The sequence below is a fragment of the Pholcus phalangioides genome, unplaced genomic scaffold (assembly GCF_987345545.1).
Source record: "Pholcus phalangioides strain wild (caught in Gottingen) unplaced genomic scaffold, Ppha-v1.0 ptg000015l_1, whole genome shotgun sequence".
NCBI classification, from domain to species: Eukaryota; Metazoa; Arthropoda; class Arachnida; order Araneae; family Pholcidae; genus Pholcus; species Pholcus phalangioides.
The window spans coordinates 96,980,926-97,007,199 of NW_028301608.1; the positions used below are offsets into that span (position 1 = coordinate 96,980,926).

The window sequence follows — 26,274 nt, forward strand, 5'->3', positions numbered from 1 at the left end:
ACACCTAATGTCAGCTCTGAATGCAAGTAAAAAAAAATCAGTAATCCAAAAAATATATATTGGTGATTGGGATTCGAACCATATAAACCTTCATACCAGATCCACACTAACAACTCTGGCTAACAGTTGATGCTAACCAGAGAATTTAATTTATCAATTCATGAACATTCACTTGTCACTGATATGCATCCGCTCTCGGAATGGGCACACAGAAGTGACGTCACTTCCTGCTCTGCTGTACACTGAATAAAAATGCCTGGCTCTGTATACATATCCAGTGTTTTTTCCATTAATTCAAAGTTATATTTGTTCAAGTAATTTAAGTCAGCACAGTAAATTTAACACAAAACCATGATCAAACTCATATAATTCAACAATGAGCATTTAATAAGCTCATTTTCATAAAAGGAATATGTACATATTTTTCTTATATATTCAAATAAAACAATCACAAAAGATTCAGCGGAATGTTGGCGACATCTTTTTCTTTGCACAGTTTGGCTTTTCCAGAATAAAATCGAAATCAGATAACATTTCTATTCTGCCAGTAAACTCTCTTGGATAAATAATGAACTAGCTTTTGACACAAACACAACTAATCACACATACCTGTAATTAAATAAAATGAATAAATTTTCAGTTTTATGGAAATGCACATTATCATCATACATTACAAAGCACTATCTTTTGATAGAAAAGCGAGACATTTTTATGGGGAGATTGGCTCACATTTACAGCCCAAAGTACACTGCTGGCCACCGTAAATGCAACACCCTGAAGGAAGCATGCAAATAATATGAAATTTACAACATGCATTAGCGGAGGTGAGATATGCAAATGATTAGAATTTTAGCGCAGACGCACATCACGCGCGCCTGTGGCGCCACTTCAAAGCGCTATTTAAGGCTTGGAGATTTCGACGATTTGAAGTACGGCAATTGTGTTTTTCTTGTGGTTTTTTCAAAAAAACGATCAATTATGCCTCGTAGAAAACAGCGATCATCTTTTGATCAAGTATCCGAGTTCGACAGAGGAAGGATAGTGGCCTACCGAGATTGTGGATTATCTTTCAGGGAAATCGGTAGTCGTGTTGGACGAAACCAAACAACTGTAATGTGGATATGTGATCGTTGGATGCAGGAGGGTACGACGGACCGACGTGTTCGATCGCATCCACCTCAGTGCACCACTTCACGTGATGACAGGCATATTGTGCGTATGGCAGTGACGGATCGCTCAGCCACATCACGAACCATAGCACAGCACATTCAGTCTGTACCGCATCATCCAGTGTCTGCGCGTACCATTCGACACCGTTTACAGCAGAGTGGTCTGTCCGCAAGACGTCCATTGCTTCGTCTACCCTTGACGCAGAACCACAGACGTCTCCGCCGCCAATGGTGCGATGAAATGAAATTGTCTTTACTGACGAGTCACGCTTCTGTCTGCAACACCACGATGGTCGGATTCGAGTCTGGAGACACCGTGGAGAGAGGATGCTGAACAGCTGCGTTATGCACCGCCACACTGGTCCTGCACTGGGTATTATGGTATGGGGCGGTATTGGATATCACTCTCGCACTCCTCTAGTACGCATTGCCGGTACTTTAAAAAGCCAGCGCTACATCTCCGAGGTGTTGGAGCCAGTTGTCCTTCCTTACCTTCAGGGCTTGCCCACAGCCATATTTCAACAGGATAATGCGCGACCACACGTGGCACGCATTGTCCAAAGGTTCTTCGTCAATCGCCAGATTGAATTGCTTCCCTGGCCAGCTCGCTCTCCGGATCTTTCGCCGATAGAAAACATGTGGTCCATAGTTGCTCAACGATTGACCCAGATTACATCCCCAGCTGCCACACCAGATCAACTTTGGCAACGCGTGGAAGCTGCTTGGTCTGCTGTACCCCAAGAACACATCCAAAGTCTCTTTGAATCAATGCCGAGGCGTGTGGCAGCGGTGATCTCCAACAATGGCGGCTACTCTGGCTACTGATTTTGGCAGGAACCACACTTCACAGAAGTCTATAAATTTAATCATTTGATGCTTGGTCAACATGTTATCTACAAAATAAATATTGTTACGATATCTCTTGTCTTTCTTGGTGTTGCAATTTGGGTGGCCAGCAGTGTATAACTGAAATAGCGATTAAGTAGTTGATTAAATTTTAGGTCATCAAGTAATCTAAAATCTATCCCAACGTTGAAAAAGAAATTAGTGAATGATCATATTGGATAATATTAGACATGACAACATACACATTGCACCTAATTAACTGAAAAAAAATATATACCTGATTATATTCTATTTAACCACTAAATCACTTACCAACTAAACCTGTGTAAACAGCCCTTAACCGTCGCATATATTCTTAAGTATTCGATGGCTTAAAATTTAATTAACTACGTAGGTCATTGATAAGTAAGGTAAAATCTCAGAGATAGCAGCAAGATCCCTTTTAAATTATTACAACACACACACAATGTAAGCATCACACTTCAAAACCTGTCACAAGTTAGAGCACAAGAAACTTTGTGATTCATTATTATTTTTTGGTGTCGTTCGGATTGTAGCAGTTATTCTGGAGATGTATAATAAGTGTCATGCAGTGAAGAAAACATTTTTATGTAAAATAGTTACAAGCTTCTCACATCAAAGCTGAATTGGAATAAGTTCATAAGGACTCTGCACCATTATCAAAGACCATTTATTTTTGAATCATCAAATTAAACAGGCCACTATTTCACCTAAGAACATCCTCAGCATCCAGTTAAAACCACCACCCTGGAAATCACTGGAAAAGTCCATGATATCGTTATGGAAGATCGCAGATTGAAGTTGCTTGAGGAGCTGATATTGTGGGCATCTCAATAGAATGGGTTCACAATATTCTCCACCAGAAATTGGAAATAAAAGAGCTTTGTCCAAGATGGATACTGGAATTGCTAATGATTGATCAAAATGCATTTCAAAAGAAAATTTTTCAATATTGACTCGTACCACTGAAGTCTTTTGGCATCAATTTTTCTCTGCGGATGAAACACAGACTCACTACTATACACAAGAGTCAAAACGGTAGATGGAGCACGGTGAAACGGCACCAAATATAGCAAAGGCTGTTTTGTCCGCTGATATAAGTGATGGCCATAATTTTTAAGAATTTTCAAGGTAATGCCTGCATGGACTACTTCCAAAAGCGACAGAGACAATAAAAAAAGAACATTGTGCCTCACTTTTGGAAAATTTGAAGGAACAGGTGAAACGACCAAAATTAGCACACAAAATCCTATTTCACTTAGACAATGGTCCATCATTACAATGGCCAAATTGCATGAATTAGGCTTTACACCAATCTTTCATTAACTGAGTTCTACAGATTTGGCCCCAATGTGACTTTTCCTGTTCCTAAACTTGAAAGTTTGGCTGGGTGGAATTTTTCCCCATCAAATTAAGAGGCCATCACAACTACAGTCGACCCTCAGTATTCACGGTCTCTTTCCCACCAGTTTTCTGGAAAAAAATTGTGATAATTCTCATGTATCAATTGTTTAAAAAATCTCACCTAAAGATTTTTCTGGTGCTTCTGAAAATTTTGTTTCTACAAGACTGTTGTTGAACACTGGAATGTCCGTTGGTGTCAAAATGACACCAGGGCACTTTTATTGCACAATTTTTTTTCTGAATTGAAAAATTTCTTGTGACTTTTAATCATTTTCCCTACTAAACATACACAAAAATTTTCAAATCAATTATTGAATATTGAGAAGTTTTCAACCCGATTTACCTAGAACGTCTGATAGTGTCATTTCAACATAGAGTTTGCAATATGTTCTGTTTGGATGTGTTTGTTCCTTTCTTTGTATGACATTTGTTAAACATTGTTTTGTTGAAACGTGTCTGTCACACCCATCACCTGATAAATAGTTTTGTCCTAGATGAACCCTGTTTTATTGGCTGTTCTGACATGGTATTTCTTTGCTTCCCTCTTTGCGTTTATCACAAATTAGGATCATTTCTAATTCTGCTAGAGTAACAATGTCTCCCAAAAGGGTTGCAGCTTGGAAGAATTAGCACATTTTCTGAGAAATTTATCTGAAAATGAATCGATGGTGGCTGAATTGTTTATCTCAGATATAGATTCTGATAATTAAGAATTTTTCCAAACCCATGAATCTGATGAAAGTGATATCGGTATTCATAATGTCCCAAGTAAAGTGAGATTTATATGTATCTCATGATAGAAGTTGACGTGGATGATTTCAATTTGTGTGGTAGATTTCCCATAGGAAATATTTTTCAAGGGACAAAACAAAAAAATATACTTATTATATTGAGTACTCTGCATACAAGTGTTTTTGTCAACAATAATGAAAAAAAAAGACCCTCTGAAACCATCCAGTTTTACAATGAAACTAAATGCGATTTGGACATTTTCAATCAAATAGTATGAAAATACTCAGCCAAAGCTGATATAGACGATGGCCTGTACATACCTTTTTTAATATTTTAGACATTGCTGCCATTCTTGGATTATACACATATCTGCGCCCCCCCCCCCCTACTTTTTCCACACAAAGCAGATACTGTATAAATGAGATGCCTAAAAAGACAAAAATTTATGGTTTGGGTTATTTGCAATCATCCCCAGAATGTAACTCCAGCGAATAAATACTACTAAACCACACATGCACCTCGTCCATATTCCTCTGCGGAACCTCTAACGAATTGGTACATGCTGGAATGTACGTGTAGTGAAACCTGACGTGAAGTTTGTTTCTGTGTAATGCTTGTTATTTGTAGTGCTGCCATCTGCCACCAGTTTTTCTAACTATGAGTGAAGTGTAATGATTGAATAATTTATCGTTGTAGGCCTGTTGCTCTCTGTGGCGAGACTTTCCTAATGGGGAGATCGGCCCGCATTTGTGCCTCGACGTTGAGAACCACAGGAAACCAACTTCAGTCGACCACTACTGTGGCAACAGTGGGGTTCGAACCCGGATCCTCACAATGCGAGTCCGTCTTTATGACAGCGAATAAATACTGGGGGACGAATGTACTTGAGGAATTAGAGAAAATATAATTTTCTGATGGGATAAATAAGTTTGGAAATTGTTAGAGAAAGTGTGGGGGATCCTGAAGGAGGCAATGAAAAAAAATTACCCAAAAACACCTTTTTTTACCTTACCAAACGACCATTGTACTTCATCACTTAACTCTTGTAAACAATCCTTTAAATACAGATTTAAAGATAGTAAGGCTGAAAAAACAACATAAAGCATCAACGAGTCAGTACACACAATCCTTATTAGAATAATAAGCTGTTATTATACTCACTTCACTCAGATTAGCTATTTTAGATATCTCTGCCACATTAACGCCATTCAATTTGCATAACTTTTACCACAGGTAACTTAAGCAACGGACCAAAAAGAGGATTCATCTGTGCCATATAAGCACATAACCAGCTGAAAGAAGAGCATATACATTACATAGACAGCCATAATTAGAATTTAATATCATTTGCAGGCTACTGAGCATCCAAATATTCTCATATTGATTTATAATACATAAATTTTTGACACTGAAGTAACTATGAAAAACAGGAAAATATGAGAGCTAAAAAAAAGACCCCTTATAATCCAATCAACCACAAAGAAATTGGCAGGGGAATTACAAAAAGTTTCTTAAGCTAAACGCCTCTCTACTTGCATTCATTCATACATATTATATTGCTCTATGGGTAAACTATTAAATGGATTAGAAAAGTGGTTCCCAAACAGTTTGCACTGCAGGGAGGTGTACGAGTAAGTCAGAAGGGTGGGCAGGTCTTCGCGCTTGGGAGCCAGACTGGAGATGATAAATTTCCTCCTCAATCACCTGTTTAACATACAAGGGGGACAGGGCCATAGCAGCCTTTTTATTGGGGGCCCCTTTGAAAGGGTTATGCTCAGAAAAACGAGGGGGATTTTATCAGGGCTTGATTGCCCAAAACACGTAAAAATTTTTACTGGGCATGTATTTTTGTCAACCACATGCCCATAGGCAGAGATAGACTTTGGAAGTCTGGGGGGCATGATGATGATGATGTCACATTTATACATTAAATCAGTCGACTCCTCCACCTTTGACACGGGGGGGGGGGGGGGGGAACCCGTATCTCCGCACATGCCTGACATGGCCATATAAAAAAAACACGTATGTTTTTTCTGTTTTTACGATTATGATCCCCTGTAGCAAAGCAAGTGTTTCTCCAGCATCCTTTTGTGACACTTGCTATGGCAACCCTAACTATCAGAGGAATCAAAATAGTGATAGCTTGGGGGGATATTTTAGGGCAGGGGGTTCTTAAACTGTGTACCGTGAGCCTTTTTTCAGGGGTGCCACAGAGTGGTGATGCTTTGTCACACTGCTCTAGAGAGCCACTGATAAGCATTGATTAAGGGAAGGAGCACCGCAGGTGAAAAAAGTTTTAGAACCCTTGTAGGGATCTCTAGCCAGTTTTGGCCACCGTCCGAAATTCTGTGGAATTTTGGAATTAAGTTATAACACACATAATTTGGGAGCATGCTGGGACCTGATGCATTGAAATATCCTCTGGAGACACAGGCGTGTTTCTTGTTATCCTATCCACATTAACCTTGAGCATAGAAATTTGCTTGAGTACAGGCTCGAATGTGAGGTGAATCCATTTTCATATGGCTTTGATTCCCAAACTGTGTCACTAACTTCAGGGCACTACTTAAGTTCTGATCAGGCAGAAGTACGACAAAATATTTCTGATTTCTAAAATGTCAAAAGATCGTTTTTTATGATTTTCTCGGGAGAGAAAGGGGAATATGCTTGGACCCTTAAGAAATTATCCCAGAGCCAAATTTTACTTCCATTTGTCAAGACCTGCCATAGTGTCACAAATGTGAGAAGCTTGGTTAAGGAAGCAATCCACAATGTTATAATGTGTAAAGGGTTCACCATTTTATAACCTGGAAACAATGTTATAATTGAAAGAATAAGATTTACACACACACAAAATCTTACATAATCTTTACATAAACATTTACAAAACGATCGTAAATGCAATTAGAAATGAAGAGAGAGAGATAAACAGCCTGTTGCCATGTCGAAGTGTCCAGGGAGAGTCTGTTGGAGAGATGTTTGTTTACGATGCATCTGTTAGTTAGACGGCATTACACGGATGTGATCTTTGATGCATCCGGGTGCCACAATATTGAGATTTTCATGCAGAATTTCATAAAGAATAATTTCTAATTTTAATAGCCAAAAAATGCAATTATAATCAATTTTTTCAACTATTAGAGTTTTTTGTCATCAAATAATTATTTCAAATCGACAAACAATTTTACCCACACAGTGATAAATTAATAATGAGCTTTCATGGAAACTTACAATAAATAGCAACAAAAGGCAGTCGTCACCAACATTGTTTGTACAACCCTGTAAGGTAAAAATTGTCCTTATTAGTAAAATTTTAATGTTTATAGAACATATATTACTATTATAGCAGAGACAGTCGATAAAACTTTGGCAATGAATATATAAATTAACATTTTCAACAAGGTGTAGGCGAACCTTAGTAGTTTTTTTTGTAACCAAAAAAAATGTAATTTTCCAGTTCCCAGGATCAAAAAGTCCAGATAGTCTCATCCTTTGGGGGGGGGGGGGGGGGGGGAATATTAAAATAAGTCAAATATCATTAAACATAGGGGCCTACCCTCTGTTAATTCCCCTTCACAAACTCAAAAGGCTTGTGGACCCTCGATTGAGCACCCATGCCCTGAAGAGCACTTGTGTTAAAAAATAAATACGAAGTTTCCTTTGCATTCCCCCCTGCCCGAGCCCTTTGGTGTTCAATGGTGACAACATTGAATGACCTGACTCCATATTTGTATGAGAATTTCAGATATATTATTTACAATATAAACATTAGGAAAAACACGTAGCTATAGTGTGTGCATCGTCGACTTTCTTCACTGGCATGTCATGCTACTATGCAGATACAGGTGGCAAGATTACAGTGCCATCTTTTACTATATATATTAAGCATAATTTACTATTTGTGAGACAATTCACCATAGTCCGGTCCATGGTACACCCCGCACATCCTGCAGCAAAAATCTACTTTGGAGGCATCACCATCAGGCACCTAGTTTGCTAAAAGGATTTATGGTTATGCTGCCTTTGTGCTACATAAATTTTACTGCCCTTTCCCCATTCTAGGCTAATTTTCTTGACCACTCTTTCTTCAAATTTGCCACTCAAAGCTAATGCCCCCCCCCCTCTGTCTCTAAGTCACTCTTCAGGACACTCACGTGCTTGCACACTTTCTTGGTTGCTCACTGACTCAGTCCTTTGCTCCCTAAGTCACTTACTAACCTAGTTTATTACCCTCTAGGTCACTTTTTTGATGCTCACTCACCAGTTCCCTTGCTTTAGAGGTCACTCCCATTCTCAAACATTCTCTAGGGTTTTCTTTTAGTTACTCACATGCCTGCACACTTCATTATCTGTTCTTTTGGCCACTCACTGACCTGGTCATTCACCTGCTCACACTCTCCCAGTCTTTCTTTTGGATGCTCACTCAGCTGGTCCCTTAGTCTCTAAGGTCATTCGCATGCTCAAAAACTCTATAGGTTCTTCTTTCAGACACTTGCTCACCCTCTAAGTTCACTCTTTCCATCACTCACAAGCATGCAAACTCTGTAGGTCACTCATTGATCAAATCCATGGCCCCTACAAGGAAGAGGATGACAGGGCCCGGGACGATTCTCATCATTTTTTTTATTTTTTCATGCTATAAATTCACTATAAAGGTGCCCGTGAAAAGTCTGGTCTGAGGGCCTGCCAAAGTTCCCATCCTAGGAGCCCCACTCCAGGATGTGGGGGCCATGATCAAATCCCTCGGCAAGAGCGTGTTAATGGTCTTACAGCTATTGGCTATTATAGAATTTTCCCACCCTCTTCGGAATCACCCACCCTCTGAATCCTATTCAAATTTTCCGTCCTGAACCATTGCCCACTAAGGCACCCCCCCCCCCCGTAAATACACCCCTGGCACTAGTCAGGGGTCAGTTACAACCTTATAGGGGAAGGGCCCATGACCACCGCCAGCATCGCCCATGTTGGGGGCTCCCATGGATACATACGCCCTTTAAACGGCATAGGTTAATATAAAAAAAACCATTGAACATACCCTCTGTTAACACCTTTAGGGACAAACCATGGGACCACTCCTCCAACGATTAACCAAAACAACGTGAAAATAACGACTGGAGCCGCTGAGGCGCCCATTTCTATATGTATTTTATGGAAACCTTCGCAGGAAAAACGAAAAACACAAAATATTATGGGTTATCAGGTCCTAACTAGATCATTCACGAGCACATGACGGCGGACTTACATACTTTGTGAACGATTAGTCATTTTGTGGGTGTTCATGCATAAAATTTGATATTTGAGCATGAAAATAGTTTTATACCATAAAAAAACTAAATAATTTAAAAATCAAACCTATTTTAATCCGAAAAAAAGTATTACTGATCAATTTTGGAAGTCAAATATAGAACAGAAATAGGCACGGTTTCGAAAACTTAGAGACGATTGTTTTACAATATGCTATCTTTTCAGTTTTAAAATTTTTGAATCAGTTTTTTTTCAAATATTTATCAGAATATTGAGAGAAATTGGAGTAAAAAAGTGAAACAACATCTTAATTTTTTCACATATGCAACGATGATGATGTCAAGGCCGTAAAAACATATCAAGGTGGTTTCCATAGCAACCGTACTTAATCAAAACCTGATAAGTGAGTTGTGAGCAAGATGTGCGTAAACAAACAAATTGCTTATTTTGTTTGGTGAAGTCATCTCACTAGAGTTTGAAGAAGTTTATTTATTTTATTTATTTTTTTTGTTATATTGCATCTATTTTGCGTCAACATGTTCACTCTATGTTCTGGTGAAAGTGTGAATATCTTGCCTTCTTCTGAAGATAAAAGGTAATATAATCGCGCTGACCAAACGTGGCCCTCGGAGTCATCTGATGTGGCCCGTGACCTCAAACTTCATGATAATGAACTATGCGGCACATAACCAAATTCCCCAAGTGACTCGTGGCACATTCCCAGCCATAATAAATGGCCCACTACACATTTATAGATCAATTAAGCGACCTAGGGCACTGATCTACATCCCTTGGCTCGCGACACATTCTTATCACTTACGTGACCAGCGGTTCTTTTCCGGATCACTTAAGTGACCCATGGCACATTTACAGATCAATTAAGTTTCCTATGGCATATTTACAGACCAATTAAGTGACCTAGAGCACTGTACTGGATCACTGGGATAGCAGCACATTCATTACCTCACTTAAGTGATCCACGGCATATTTCCGGATCATTTAAGTGGCCCGCGGCACATTCCCAGGCCACTTGAGTGCCAAACATCATATTTACAGATCACTTATGTTGCCTGTGACGTGTTTTCAAACCATCAATGGTTGGCACTCTTCAAAAAGTTAAGCATCCTTGCTATAATGCTTCGATTTATTAAGATACCCTTTGTGTGCATAAATGTACCTTATGATGTTTATGTGATATATATAAGAGAAAATGAAAATGCAAAAGTTGTAAATTGGTTTATTTATGTATGAGTGCGGCAAAACTTTGTGTAGACGTAGAGGGGTACATATATAAGGAACTCGACCCCTATTGCAGAATGAACTTGCCCTTGGTAGTTGCACAGAATCATGGGATATGTGCTGGCAATTGGCTGGCAGTTTCATCTAACAAAGCAATTGGTTGTTTTTCATCTGTGTCAGATCAGAATGTTTCAGATCCTATTCAGAATGTTTGCTAGTAAAGAAGAGAAATTTGGTGTTATTCGTTTTTTTAGTGTCAAAAGTAGTTCAAGATTGCCATGTGCATCAGTGAATGAAGGCGGGGAGAATAAGTACAGGAAGGCATTCATTGTCATTGTGACTCGTTTGCAGAACTGGCATAAAGGTTCCCACTGTGCACTCACTTTACTGTAATGGAGTTTCTCTGTAATGATGGTACGAATGGAACCAAAATGCACTCCCACCTCTTTGCTGATGTCCTTAATATTGTGTCATCTGTTCGGGGGGGGGGGGGTTGATTGTCTGGTAGACTTCTTTCACCAAAGTGTCCATGTTGACGAGGTGAGTTTTACCAGGTCATGTATTATCATTCACAGACTCCCATCCCTCGCAGAAACGCTTGTGCCAGTCCCAGTCTTGCACATGAATCAATGACAGTGCACATTTACTGTACACTGCCTTTATTTGCCATTGTCCTGAGGGAGATGATGACTCGCTCTGTTGAATATTTTATATTTAAAAATAAGATTGTCATTTTGTTTTTTTGAATCCTGCGTATATAATATGACAAGTGTAAGGTAACAGATGAGATTGCATGGGGGCCTCCCTAATTGCTTTTAAAATATACCTCCATCCTAATATGTGTACATCCATCCGTCTTAATGAAACCATGGAACTTTCCTCCAACTCCCAACCAAATCTCGTCTGTAATCACAGAAAATTTGTTCATTGCGACAGTACCCAATTGTCCGGAGAAAATATGTTGCAAAAATTTTGTTTGGTTTCTTTAAACACAAAATGAAGTGTTCTGGACTCTGCCACGAAGCTGAAGCTGAACTGGAAGAGATCTCGGCAATGGGATAAGCCCAGTGTCAAAGTTCTGGCGTTCATTCATTCATTGGCTTTGTCCTGAGTTTGCAAGAAACCCAGAAGTATGCTTCTTCTTCTACCAAAAAACAAACATCATGTTGCTTTTCTTTACTCACAAACATTCTGCAGACATGATTGAAAAACAGTCAACTGTCTGTTGGACAACACTGTTGGCTGACCACCAGCACATATTAGGTGTTTCCATGTGACTCCGCAGGGCAAGTTCATTCTGCAGAGCAGGTTGCTTTCCTTATATCCTCCTCTATCTCTACACCAAGTTTTCCATACTCATACAAAAATAAACCAAATTATAACAACTGTTTCATTGTCATTTGATCCACTCTTATACTTTTGGTGAAAAAAATGTCAGTGTATGTGAGCTACTAGCTGAGTTACATCTGACTCTCCATGTGTGGTCCTGTGTGTTCAGCACATATAAGCTCTAAGGAAAGAAGTTCGTTGTTTCTGTAGCGTAGTGATCAAATTGGAGAGAAATGAGATACAATAATGTATTACTGTTTTTTCTAGACCAGTTCATGATTCATCTTGCCAAACTGTTCAGTTACCATCTGAAACAAAAGAAACTCAGATGCCCGGAAGAAAGGGTAAAAAAGTATGTTATGATATGTATGTGTTGATATTATGTAATGTTAGTACTTAGCAGTACTATAGTTATCTTCTAACATGACTCTATCTAACATCATTTCTCTTTCTATCATTCTTATATGATACCCTTTGAGCATATAGGCATAAACTTGTGCCCATGGGCCCTACCCCGCAATATTTGCCACAACCTGTGTTCTATCTATTGATATACAGAGTGGATAATATGGACTTCCCAACAATTGCACACGATTCCTTGTAGAAGACTAATATGGAAAAGTGTATTCTGTTTTTTGATTGGTCCAATAATTATGGAGTTGTAACGGTTTAAAAATTGATTGCATCTGTTCAAAATTCACAGAACAATATATATATATACAGGGTGATTCAAAACTCAACATAAAAAAACAACCCAAAAACAAAACAGAATTACATAGGAATGTATTTCTGGAAACTCCAGCTTGATCAGTGGGAGGATAAACAAAGATACAGAAATGACCAGCCAATAATGGGTGGAAAAACTCTTTATTTAACGATGCTTTACACAAGGGCTGTACGTGTACACGTTAAGTTTCACAACAAGTGCTCAAAATTCTTACCATCCACAGTTATGCACATATGAAAAAAAGATTGTGATACATTCCTATGTGATTCTGTTTTGTTTTTGTGTTTTCTACCTCCCCTAAAAGTTTGTACGTTGAGTTTTGAATCACCCTGTATAAACAATGTATGTATATATAAACACACCAAACGCATATATAACTCAGCATTTTTGAAGATGTTAATATTCTATTAACCCTAAAGAGAATCAGGAAAGCAAACCAAATCTTTTTCCTTGTATGTGTGTGTGTCACCTTCGTCACAAGCTACCATTTTTACAATTTTTGTTGAAGCTTTTTATGTGTAACAGTTTTGATACATAAAATAACTCAAAAAAATACTGCCCTGTTTTATTTGTTGATCAACATGTGATCTAATTTAAAAGACAGGGCAAGAAAAGAATTATCCCATAGTAAACGCTATGCACTGTATGTACCTTCCCTCAAAACATTTCACTTAACAATGAAAGAGAGCAAATTACCATATTTTGAAAAAAAAAATATTGATTTTTTGAGAAAACAATTTTTCTGGTAGATCTTATTTGGCTAAAACTTTATAAATCTGGTGATAAATTTGCCAATATAATGGGCGAAGCTAACACCTAATAACAAGGTTATAACATCATACTACAAAAATAGTAAAACTCAAAATCGTGAAAAAAAAGGCAGAACTTGGCTTCTAAAGGGATTGAATATTTTAGTTCATTTTCAAAAATTAACGTGCAAGGGTAACCTGCTTGTATGGGAAAAAATTTACTTTTGTTTTCATATGTGTATAACTAACTGACTGTTACAAAACTGACACATAACAAAAATTCAAAACATTACATCTCCTTAAATATTTGTCCAATCCAAAAACGGAATACACTTTCATGCAGTGATATATCGGCTAATGAACGCCCAAGTTTGCAAAATTTTTGGCTACTATTTTTCTGCTTCGGATAACAAATGCAGATTTAGCTGACAAACATTTTGGTTGATATGAATGCACGTGCTAACATAAAAAAGGCACACCACAAGCTACATTTTCGCACCACTCCTCATCAAAATTACTCTCACTCAAATCCAATTAACTCATGTCCACCTTGGAATCTTTCTCCAGATGTGCCTGCATTTGTCTTTGCTGAAATTTTTTGAACCATTTCATGTGAAATGAAAGATTCAGCTAATAGAAAATACATTGAAAAAAAAACTGTTTTCAGAACACACATTCTTTCAGTGCACAACTCTGAGCATCAAATGGAACAGACTGAACATTCTAGAAGCTTATCTTTTCCATTTCCATGTACCAGACACAGAAATGAATTGACAAAATCACAAATGGATGGAGACACCTACGAACTCAACTGGGTTGTGTCAACATCAAATAGTAGACTAAAGCCCATGTTGGTTGCATATATGTGTACATTAGTGTAAAATAAAAAAATCTTCAATATCTCTCATCTGCCTTTAGATTCCTGTTTATCAAGTTTTGAAGCTGTTCTTTTTAGCCTTTAGTCATTTTATGTCTTTTTTATAATGTTCCTCAGTGTTTTAAAAACTTATCTTTACGTTTTGGGTAGAACCTGGAATTAATCAAATGATTTTTCATAGAAACCTATGGGAAATCATGTTTTGACTGATGAATGAAATTCCAGAACGAATCATTGCTAGCTGAGGTATCACTGTATTAGTTTTTCCCACAAGGAATCATGTGCGTAATTATTGGGTGACAGATATTATCCACCCTGTATAAGACCTGGGGAGGGGGCAGTATTTTCAATAACTTCGCTCCAATGCTGGAGCAGCAGCAATTTTTCGATAAAATAATAACAACAAAACTTACAAAAACTTGTTGATATAGGAAAATTTTGCATAGTGATTCTCCACACACTGTCTTGGATCGAGAGTTTATGTAATTATTGGTGATTCTGTTCATATTGTTAATTTCATTGTACTAAATGCAGAGGAAATTTGTTCTTCAATAAATAGTTTTCTCTCTCAACGTAATTGATGCATATATGTACAATATATCGTATCAAACTTTTTTTCAGATTCAAACAGATATTAGTGATGAAAGAAAAGTAAGTTCAGCTGAATTTGATCCTGAGCGTCTGGTTCAGTTCTTGAATCGAGTAACACCAGAGATTTGTAAATATTTAGAGAACAATCTGACAAGTCATGCATTCGATCGATACTCCTTGTTAGATGATGCTGACATTACTTTAACAGAAAGGACCCACGTTTTAAAGAGCAAATTACCAAGTGAAGAGGTTTGTGATGATTTTTATTTCATAAAGGTATCACATTTTAAATGTATACAGGGCGATTCAAAACTCAACCTACAAACTTTTAGGGGAGGTAGAAAACACAAAAAGTAAACAGAATCACAAAAAAAGAGAAAAAAGAATCACAATTTTTTTTGTATCTGTGGATGGTTAAAATTTTGAGCATGTGTACACGGACTGTCCTCGTGTAAAGTATCGCTAAATCAAGAGTTTTTCCACCCATTATTGGTTTGTCATTTCTGTATCTTCGTTTATCCTCCAGCTCAGGTTGTTGTTTTCAGTAATACATTCCTATGTGATTCTGTTTTGTTTTCGTGTTTTCTACCTCCCCTAAAATTTTGTACAGTGAGTTTTGAATCACCCTGTGTATCATATATACATAGGAAACAGAAAAATTATTTTAATTTTTTTTTTTACCATATCACATAAGTGTAGATTTGAAAACACCTTTTTCATCTGGTTCTAAGTTTTTTCACTCTCTTCTCTTTAATGTTCTGATTAAAAAATTATTCTTGTATTTTTTAGTTTCTTTGCTCTGATGTATCATGGAATTCAACTAGCATGGCTATTGCTGTGGCATATCCTTTTTATTATTATTGTTTAAAAAATTATTTTATATCTACTATTTCTTCAACACGTGCCCCCTCCCCCAAAGGTGTGGCTGACAGAGCTCTGGCCCTGATGCCTAGGACAATTATGATAATTTTTTGTTTTTTCATACTATAAATGCAGTATAGACGCCTGTTGAAAGTCTGGCTTAGGGAGATGAAGAAACAACTAATTGCCTGTAGGAGGATACTATTGGCTGACCATGTGGTTCCATGCGACTACCTGGGACAAATCTTCTGCAATAGTGAGAGAAGTTCTCCTGGCTGGGCTGACCAGGGGCCCTACCAAGTCACGGGTGGGCTTTGGGCCCCGTCAAAGATCCCAGCCAAGTGGCACTGGTCCAGGATGGGGGAAGGGGGCAAACTTTAATGTGTATATTTTGTACTCTTTTCGCAAGTGATTGATTTGAAAATATTTTTATAAATATCTTAAAATTAAAAATAAAAATAACTTTTTCCTCGTTGAAGTGAAAATTTTTCAAGGCAACCCTTTATTTGAAGTGAATGTAATCCAAATCTTTAGGATTAGTTGAATCCTGAATCTTTGATCATTCTGAAAGTTCTTTAACATAAATAAACTTATGCTCACAGGAAACATAAAGCTTGGTGTGACCATGATTCCCTTGTTTGCATATGGAATCCATTCCGGAAGGATTTTAGTCCTGAAAAGCCACATACATCAATTGAGGTAGACGGCTGTATTACATCTGTGGCCTTCCACCCATCCTTACCAGCTTTAATTGCTGGTGGAAAATTCAATGGTTTGTGTATTCATTTTCTCATTCTTGTTTTCTCCTTTCTTTCAATAGTTAAACCATAGAATTCCTTGTACTGATATATTTTCAATCACATTTCTAAATTTCAATTAATATAGTGCAGTGTAACATTATGCATATGATAAAAATAGTTTCACTTAGAAATACAAATGCAGAACATGGTACAGTCTGATAATACTGACCTCAACTTGTTCAAAGCACTCTGGCCTTCATGTATTTGAATGAGAGTTTCTCATTCTTTTTATACTGTAGAGTCAAATATCTGCTTGCTAGCCAGGACATTTCCAGTGGATATTTTCAAAATTCGTAGCATTCACTCAAGTCCATGAGTCAAAATAACACTGTATATACAGGATAGTTATAATGAAACTGATATTACTCAGCAGTAGCACTAATTCTGGTGGATGTATGTTGTCGAAACTTGGTATATGCATTATGGCCCATGGGGAAAAGAAAACTGCAGTCAAAATGGTTAAATTTTTTACCAACAGGTGAAAAAGGGTGCTTAAAGAACAAGATACAGAAATCGTAAACAGAAAAGTTCATTTAGTAACAGCATTTGTTCAATATGCATTCATTTGCGTCAGTCACTTGCTGAAGTGTGAGACAGGGGGAGTCTTCATTTGAAGGCCCTAAAAGGTGTCCCGTCACAAGTGCCCGTTGCAGAGTACTTCTGCAGCAGCAGTCATTCCTGTCTTAAACAATGTTTACAGAGTACTGTTTTCATGCAAGAAGGTGTAACACCCCATATTGGCCAGCAAGAGAAGTAACTTTTTTTTATGTAACAAAAAAACAAGTGAAGTAATTGTTTCATGCTTGCTTTGAAGATGCTCTGGTAATTTAGAGAAGTTTTTTCAATATGCCTGGCCTCCTCATTCACCAGACGTGAATCTCGACGACTTCTAGTAGCGAGGATTTTAGAAAGATCTTGTCTACGGACAGGATCAGATTTAGGTTTGCTGGGTCCCTAGGCTATTGAAGTTAATCGGTCCATTATATGTCTAACTCCAGCTGTCACTTGTCAATGACAAACGACAAATTGTTGTTGTGCTGAATATAAATACGATATACAGTAATTTATAGACCTAATACGTATCTAATTCATTTTAAACATTTGTAATATGAGGTAACAAAATTTTAAACTTTTCACTTCAATGTGTTAAAATTTGATCTTTAAGAAATTTCTCCAAAAAATAACAGTTTCAGATTTTTGAAGCTCACTGCAGATCTTGAGATCTTAGGTTGAAGTCTTTATCTTGTCCTTGCATTCAGTCAAATTATTTTTTAGAGTTAGATATCTTTACACCGCGATAGCCGTCTAGCATATAGGGAAATCCAGCACTGTCTGTGGAGAAACACACAAACTCTGCCTTAATTGAAAACAAATGCAACATATTGCTGCAATTCCTCAATAAATGCTTCACCTTACTGTTGTGCATGACTATAACACATTTTGAGCTTATATTGATGCAAATATAATGCATATTGAACAAATGCTGTGATTAACTGAAGGTTGTATTTTTTGTTTTATAAGCACAATTTTTCACTTTGTGGTTTGAAATTTGAACTATTATTACTATTGTTATTGAGGTTTATATTTCTTCATGGTCCATAAAACACATATACCAAATTTCAATGAAATACATCCACCAGAACTAGCTCTATATAGGTCTAAGTAGTGACAGTTTAATTATATCCACCCTGTAGTTAATTTTTTTTCAAATATGCGTCAGATTTATTTAAATGTCAAAATTAAAATTACTGTATGAATTTTAGTGGGCTAATTTATATCCCACTTTCAGATACTGATTCCTTTTATAATTATGATATTGAAGCAATAATTTCTGGATACAATGCAGAGCTTTTCCTCTGATGACAATGTTTAGTTATATAAAAACTATTACAATCACAGTTGTCACTTGATTTTACAAACTAGGCCTCTGGGTCCCAAACTATATGTAATTATTTTAAACATCTTTCCCATTTACAAACTAATTGTTTTAAGTCAGTTTAAGGTCATAAAAACTAGTATCTATTGTATAATGCAATAGGCAATAATATTATGCAATAGGTTTTTTTAAACAATTCAATTTGTGGTTTTAAAATTTATACATTGTCATCCAAGTGCTCTCACACATTAGAACTATTATGTCATGAGTTCTTTGTTATATGTGAATTATAATTTCTTTTTTTTTTCGTTTTTTTCCTCTTGTTTTAGGAACCATATATTTGTGGAACATTGCAAGAGAAGACGACATGCTCATAGCTAGCACTGAAGCAATGAACAGTGCACATAGAGAACCTATCACGGAACTTGTGTGGAATCCTGAAACCAAAAATAAGGTTTTATCTGGAGTTAACTTGTTTTTGATTTGTATTTCAGTGAACAAGATTTTTTCACCCTAATTTATTTATTATAATAATTGGTTTTTTTTTCTCATAGAATATCATGAGTTTGAATCTAGGTTCAATATGCAACAAATTGTAATGGTAGTATGAGAAGAAACTTGTAAAAAGAGCTTTCATAATTCTGTCAATATAAAATTTTAAAAAAGTTTTGTGGGAAAGTAAAAACTATTTTTCCATGGTATCATTAGAAATTATGGTGTTTTTGAACTTCTCTCTCCAATTTCACTATCAACTAAGATTTTTTTTTTAGGTACTGCAGTGCAGAAAAATCCTCTGCAGAGAGCAGGCACACCTTTTCAACATGATACACTAGGAAAGGATATGTTTGTTATTTTTTGGGGGGGGGGGGGAGGCAAACATGATTTTACTGCTCCTTACACTGTGTAAAACTTGATGATTTTATAAGGGTGGTTTTTTTTTGTCCCCCTAAATTTGTCTCCTTTGTCTCCTCTAGTTCCAGACCTGACCTACAAAACACGAAAATTCCAGTACTTGTCATTTTCACTTCAAAATATGGAAGACTGGTGGCAGCACCATTGTAACAAAACAAGCATAATTCTGACAGCCTGAATATATATATTACAGCCATGCATACTTGCACACACACACATTAACACATTCCTTAAAATACTGATTTGTAGAAATTCCTCAGCAAAATATTGATGAAGTAATAGTAGTAAAGAAAAATCACATCCTCGAGTAAATAATGTCATAGGATGAATGTTTCTATAGTGGAAACAGCCTATCACTTTGGAAAATATATTTTAATAACACAATTTGATAGTTATCAGTATCGTCACAATCTATCAATATATTACACAATATCTTCAATATTGTGGTTTTTATGATTAATTTTGATCTACTATTCATTGTGCATTCACTCTTCCTGACTGACCTGCATCAATAATTATTGTATCATTTTTGTTGAAAAATTAGTTTTATTTCCATGCTATGTAGCTCATCAGCTGTGCCCTTGATGGTAAAATTTTAGTGTGGAAGTATTCAGAAAAGCAAAGCTCTATTGAACTGGGAGATGGGTGAGTGAACTAATTTGTCTAAACTTATTTATTTTCCAGTGCGATTTGATTTTTTAAAACCATTCTTGTGAATCTATTCTGAGTGAGAACCTGCAGTTCATTCAGTTATGTAAATTACTGCTTGAATTAATATTTTTAGCATATTTTTCAAATACAGTAGATTTTCACTTATCCAACACTCAATTATCCAACTCACTTCCCATACTTCACTGATATACAAAATTGAAGGATGGTCTCAAAAGTATTCAACAGAAAGATAATTATAGATTTTGTTTTTCCTAAATTCATATTAGTTTTTTTTTTAATATTTTATTTATGCTTGGAATGGTTATTTATAGTATTTACGCTTGTAGTTCAATGTTTTCCAGCTTGAAAAATGCTTTTGAGAATATGTCCTTTTGGTTTCAGACGATTTAGATTATTTGGCATAACCTATCTTCTGGTCCTCTGCATGTACGACAATCAGGAGTCTACTTATATGTCACACATATAAAAAAAATAATATATACTGATGATTTCATTCTGCAGTTTTCATTTTTTAGAAATGAACATTATATCTTTGAATAAACATTTAAAAAAACAACGTAGATATACCCAAAATATGGTGAGAAGAGCAGCTATATGTGTTTTGAAATAGTATGAAATTTCTTCTTTAGTAGCATAGAAAAAAATATATAAAAAATAACACTTATGTTTCCTGTGCTACTGAAGATCACTTCATACCATTCTGAAATGCATATAGCTATCATCTCACCATGTTTTGGGTGCATCTACATTGTTTTTCGTATGTTTATTCTTTCATTGAAAAGGTCATCTCTTTCTATTATTTGTTTCATTATCTCTAAGCTTTTAGACACCATTTTATGAGTTATTCTTATTATGTAAAGCTATTTTCCATATGATCAGTCATAAATATTTTCTTTTTAGTTTCATTGTGTTAGCTGAACAACTTTCACGAAACCTGGGCATTAAAAGCATTCGCCCTGGAGCCGAGGTAGGAGGTAAAATCTATCTTCTCTGTTAATTTCTATATCAACTTTTCTTGTTTGTTTTTATTGCCTCAATTTACATCACCCAGCATTAATGTTGGTCATTCTAAAAAACAATTTTTTACACACACTTGGAGAAAAGTTTGTAAAATTTTGATGTTTTGTTTTTAGAAATAAAATGTTTCTTCCATGAGACTCACATCAAAGAGACAAATACTATGTAGATCAGTTTCCAAAACTTTTTTTAGTCCATCGCCCTTTTTTCAGAATTTTTTTTTTCTTATCATTGCCAAACTCAAGTGAACCCATAGGATCCTATGTTAAATGCAAAGCTTCTATCGCAGCGTTTCTCAACAGCCGGACCGTGACATCATTCATACCGGCCGCGACTGATCTGCCGTTTCCTTTTCCCCCATTCATGTTCCGTTAATCATGTGTTTGACCAGGCCTTTCACTTACAAAAATGAATAAAACCGGGCTGCGAGCTTCCAAAGGTTGAGAACCACTGTTCTATCGTCCCCTTCCCCAGACCATTCCATTGCCCACTTTGGGAAACACTGGTGCAGATAAAAAAATTAAGGTCGCCATTTACTTTTATTTTACGGGACATTTCTGTTTCCCCATATTTCCAACTACGCTTACTCGAATTTCTCATCTAAACTGAAATCACACATGAAGATAACTTCAGTTGTTTAGAAACCAGGTTATGGTAATTATGATTATTAAATAAAGGTATTTGTGTTACATACTTATCATGTTTCTTTTTTTTTTTTGTGAAATGCATTTTAATTTATACAAAAATTGCCACGTTTTTAAGACAAATAAATTCAACTGGTCGAATGGTTTATTTGTCTTAAAAACGTGGCAATTTTTGTATAAATTAAAACCAGGCAAAGTTACTCATTTTTTGTGATAAAATGCATTTTAATTTACTGCAGATTTTCCAGCTTCTTATTTCATGTAATTTTAGCAATAATTGTTAATGTTTTTTATGTTTGACAACTTTTTTGGCGATAATTATTGGTGTTGTTAAATACAATAGCTACAGATTATGGCAACTGGTATTTTGAAATTTAATTGCCTAGTTATTTTAACAATAAATCGGTGAAAAAATTTACCTTAACTTTTACGTCTTCTTTGACTTACATTGTTAATCTTGGAAAAAATTACTGACTTAAGTCAGGGTGTGACAGTACTATTCTACGTAGACTGAAAGAAGACACAGTAATGTGACAATTCTGTCAGTTTTAACTTCTTCAAAGTGCCTCAAAGAGCTTTCACATGCTAAATGTTAAATTTCCTTTTCCATGCTTTGTCAGTCACGAATTGAATAAGTTTATCAAATACTCATTATTTGAGACTTGAAATCAATGTATTTTCCAATTGATCTCACCCAGGATTAAAAGTTAGATGCAAAGCAAAGTTTTTTAAGAAATATTATACAAGTTATTTTTGCCAATTTTTCTTATTCTCTCTTATTTTCTGCAGTCACGAGTATGTCACTGAATTGTGAAGACTCGTCAATATTTGTGATTGGAACGGAGGGTGGTGGTATTTTCCAGTGCTCACTCAACTCACAGACTGTGGTCCACTGTAAAGTATCAATTTTAATTTTTCCTGAGTTGTGATGTAGAGATGTACTTGTAACTTTAAATATTTTTAGTCCACCAATTTCACTCGATTCTATGAAGCATTTTTTTTAATGGCTACAAAAAAATATATAAATCTTCATTCTTCTATTATTTAGTTGGCAACATGCTGTATGAGTCGAATGCATGTGTTTTTTTCGCTCTGTGAAATTTATTCCTTTTTTTTTATTTTAATGTTATAATATATCTTCGTTTATCATTCTGGGAGTGATCAATATCACTACTAATGAAATCTTAAGTGACCAAAGTGTTCATGTCACATTTTTAGAAAAAAAATTTATGTTTGACTTTTGTAAGCTATTCTCAAACTATTTTTTTGTAGATTACTTTAAAAAATATTTTTGTTGGTTACTTTTAACCCCTTTATGGACAAACTTTTGGCAACAAATTTGAACGAAGTGCAGTTGAACTAGCAAAGATAAATCTAAAAAAGTGGCATTGTTATTTACACACGGAAAATGAAGGGAAAAAAAATGAGAAAACCTGGTTTTCTGTCCTTTCTTCCTCTCCCTATGTTTTTATGCTACCTTTTTTTAATCATCAAACCATACTGAGGGTAAAAAATTATTTCGCACAGTTACCAATGGACTTCAGAATGAAGGAGGAGGGGGGAAGAGATAGACCTCGAATGTATTTCTTCTATTTACACAGGGACAACATATCTCGTCCTCGATTATTAATGGGTTAAGGGATATTAGTTTTCATTCCAATCTCTCAGTTGGAATAAAAAAGCACAAAATATGTATCAGCCTGTAATCTGCACTAAGGTATTCAGACTTATGAACTTATAACCTGCAGATTATATGTAGGAAATAACATTATTTATGTGTGTTATGTAAATAATCATGCATAACAACTGACATTGTTCTTGTCATTCACCCTAGAATACTAACTAAAAAAAAAAGCTGATCAAAACTGTATGTTAACTGCCTATACCTCTATGTCTTTGAAACATAGAGTTAGTATTCTAGGGTTAATGACGGTAATTGATTAACTTGAATTTCTTCACTGAAGTTATTCAAAATGCGATAGTTTTTCACTTTCATGTTAATTTTTTTTTTTTTTTCAGATCCACAAGCTCAGTCACTACACCTGAAGTCACCAATACAAATGAGCCATTTGAAGAATGCCAGTGGACATACTACAACTGTGCAGTTTTCTCCCTTTGCACGAAATTTATTTCTCACCTCAAGTGGTGGAGGGGAAATAAGAATCTTCTCTGTGCTGAAAGTATGAGATACTTGACCTATTGAGAGTCATACAACTCTCAAATTTTTCAAGTGTTTGATTGATTGACTTTTGGAACAATCACATTTCTTTATATACTTTTCTGAGAATGTTTATTCACAAAGACATGACTGCTTACAGCCAAGAGAGACCATCTTGAGATGTTTTGCACTCTGTCCTGAGGAGATGGATGGCTTTAAATGTTTTTACACATTTTTTTTTTTCAAAAATATAAAAAATGCATTCATGAAGACAACCACACCTGAATAATGATTGTCATGATTATATAAACCTTTTTGAAGCAAGTACCATGTTTTAATGTGTATAAGGAACCCCTGATTTTTAGGGCTTAAAATTTGGGAAAAAGTTGAAAAGATATATCTATAATACTACCCATGTCTACCCTCCTATTTTTGGGCAAAAAGAGGTTCCTTATACATGTTAAAATACGGTAAAGGAATTTGTGAAACTATGTGAATTTCATTTTCTTTTAATTCAGGCTGAACCTGTCATAACAATCAAGCTTGATTCTGGAATAGTGAAAGCCCACTGGTCAACAACTCGCCCTTTAGTGATAGCTGCAGTTACCGCCGATGGAAATCTATACACATTTGATCTTCATGTCAGCCACATGGAACCTAGTGATATGATTCCCTTAGCAGATGAAAAAGTGGGAGGCACTGCAGTTGTGTTTAGCAAGGGAAAGTAAGTGCTGACATCAGTTATGTTCTGAGTAGTTTTAGCCAATATGCATCAAAATTTAACTTTACTCCGTCAAATTTCATTGAGGAGTAAAGATACTCCTTCAAGTTTCAGGTAATTTTTTTTAATAAAGTAATTTTTCTTTTCCTTTTTTTCATTAAAAAAATTACTCTTGTTTTTAAGAAATTATCCCTAAAAATTTTGGAGAGAAGTGAAGTTACTTTTCAAAATTATCTTTTTGGATAACATTGGTTCTGAATAAAATGAAAGTAAGGTAATGAAAAATAATTCTATTGTTGTGTCTAGGCAGGAAATGTTAAAAGAATTGACAATGATAAATGAAAGACATCATGCTTTTGATAATACATACTTAAAAACTACAGTATTTAGATATTGGTATTTCTGGTTCATATTGCTAATGCTTGTTAGATGTAGTCATACATATCTAATATTTATTTACAGTTCACTGAGAAAAAAATGGAAAGTGGTTTAAGAATAACAAAGTGTTTTTCCCCCCAGCTTGACATTTGCAGATGATCAGGTCACACTCACATAAGATAAAGAAAATATCAATTTACTTACTGAGAAAATTCACAGATATATGAAAAATTAGACCAGAGAATAAACTACAGAAAAACAATACTTGATCACAAAGTTTAAGAAAGACCCTAATGGTTGAAGGTGAAGAAACTAAGAACATGACACATTTTAATCCTTTAAGTTGCATTTACAAGATATCTCGCCTTCGTAAAATCCTCTCATTTTAGAATTGAAAAGTCCAGATGTTTCGTGAAGTTTATTTCTCAATGCAAAGAAATTTTCTCTCTAACCCAGTGGATCTCAAATTTTTGTCACCGGTGGCTCTCTTGCCCAATTCATGATTCATCTGCAGTTCCCTATAAAATAGTTTAGTAGATATTTTCACTTGTAAGAGAACTACTTCAAACCATAAATAGGCACTCAAATTAATATCTTTAGCTCACCGCAACAACCCTGACAAAGGTTGTGATGCCTCTAGAAGCCGTTATGCACACTTTGAGTAACACAGAGCTAATTCCATCTAAGTCACATTAAATTATGCAATCAGCCCACAGTTTTCTCCGAGCAGAATCGGGGGGGGGGGGGTTATTAATATAGGATTGATAGGAAAAAGAAATGAAACAGAAATATATATTGTGCCTTTTGTGTGATTTATCATTACCAACCAATGAAGTAAAGCGAACAATTTAGATTAGCTTCCATTATAATACTGCCGCTCCGCCTCCCCAAGCAGCATTACTATGTTGTGACTAGTTAAACGACCAGTATAATCCTAAGTTTAACATTCTAGTTTTTTTATGACTAATTCTTTTCTTTTTTTTTTGTCAGTGAAAATCTACTTGTAACTGGTAGTAAAGATGGCAATGCTCAAATTTGGAAGCTTGGGAGCTCTCTTGCTTCTATGGAAACGTATGAACTAGAAGAACTCAAGTCACTTGGAACATTAGATGACTGATGCATAATTTTGTATAGATAAAGCCTTATTAAATGCAAATAAATGTAGAGAGAACAAAGATTTTTTTGATTATTTTGCTGTTAGGCATTTCTGAGAATTATTTATATTTTCATTCCATTGTGTATATGATGGTATACTGTGAAAAATAACTAACAATATGTAAGTATACTGTGAAAATAACCTCCTTTTG

At 35.7% G+C, this 26,274-nt stretch overlaps 2 protein-coding genes across 5 annotated transcripts; one reads left to right on the forward strand and one right to left on the reverse strand.

The window, feature by feature from the left end:
- Positions 1 to 366: 366 nt before the first annotated feature.
- LOC149077121 (V-type proton ATPase subunit e 2-like) lies at positions 367 to 9,390 on the reverse strand. The gene is made up of 4 exons (XM_089244845.1): positions 9,208 to 9,390; positions 7,404 to 7,451; positions 5,334 to 5,464; positions 367 to 609 (listed from the first exon to the last, which is right to left on the reverse strand). Exons 1-3 carry the CDS (start codon positions 9,303 to 9,305, stop codon positions 5,371 to 5,373), a joined length of 240 nt encoding a protein of 79 aa, XP_089100971.1. The 5' UTR covers positions 9,306 to 9,390; the 3' UTR covers positions 367 to 609; positions 5,334 to 5,370.
- A 373-nt stretch (positions 9,391 to 9,763) lies between these two features.
- Positions 9,764 to 26,136, forward strand: LOC149077122 (cytoplasmic dynein 2 intermediate chain 2-like). Of its 4 annotated transcripts, none has more exons than XM_089244849.1 (12): positions 9,764 to 9,819; positions 12,252 to 12,336; positions 14,959 to 15,177; positions 15,718 to 15,769; positions 16,379 to 16,561; positions 18,795 to 18,919; positions 19,943 to 20,022; positions 20,950 to 21,023; positions 22,500 to 22,604; positions 23,730 to 23,890; positions 24,387 to 24,592; positions 25,958 to 26,136. In XM_089244849.1, the coding sequence occupies exons 2-12, from the start codon at positions 12,313 to 12,315 to the stop codon at positions 26,082 to 26,084; spliced, it is 1,356 nt and encodes a 451-aa protein (XP_089100975.1). In that variant the 5' UTR covers positions 9,764 to 9,819; positions 12,252 to 12,312; the 3' UTR covers positions 26,085 to 26,136. The 4 variants fall into 4 exon arrangements, with proteins under 4 accessions (XP_089100975.1, XP_089100972.1, XP_089100973.1 ...); XM_089244846.1 differs by having other exon boundaries at positions 9,788 to 10,011; XM_089244847.1 differs by having other exon boundaries at positions 9,788 to 10,011; positions 12,252 to 12,328.
- The last annotated feature ends 138 nt before the right edge of the window (positions 26,137 to 26,274 follow it).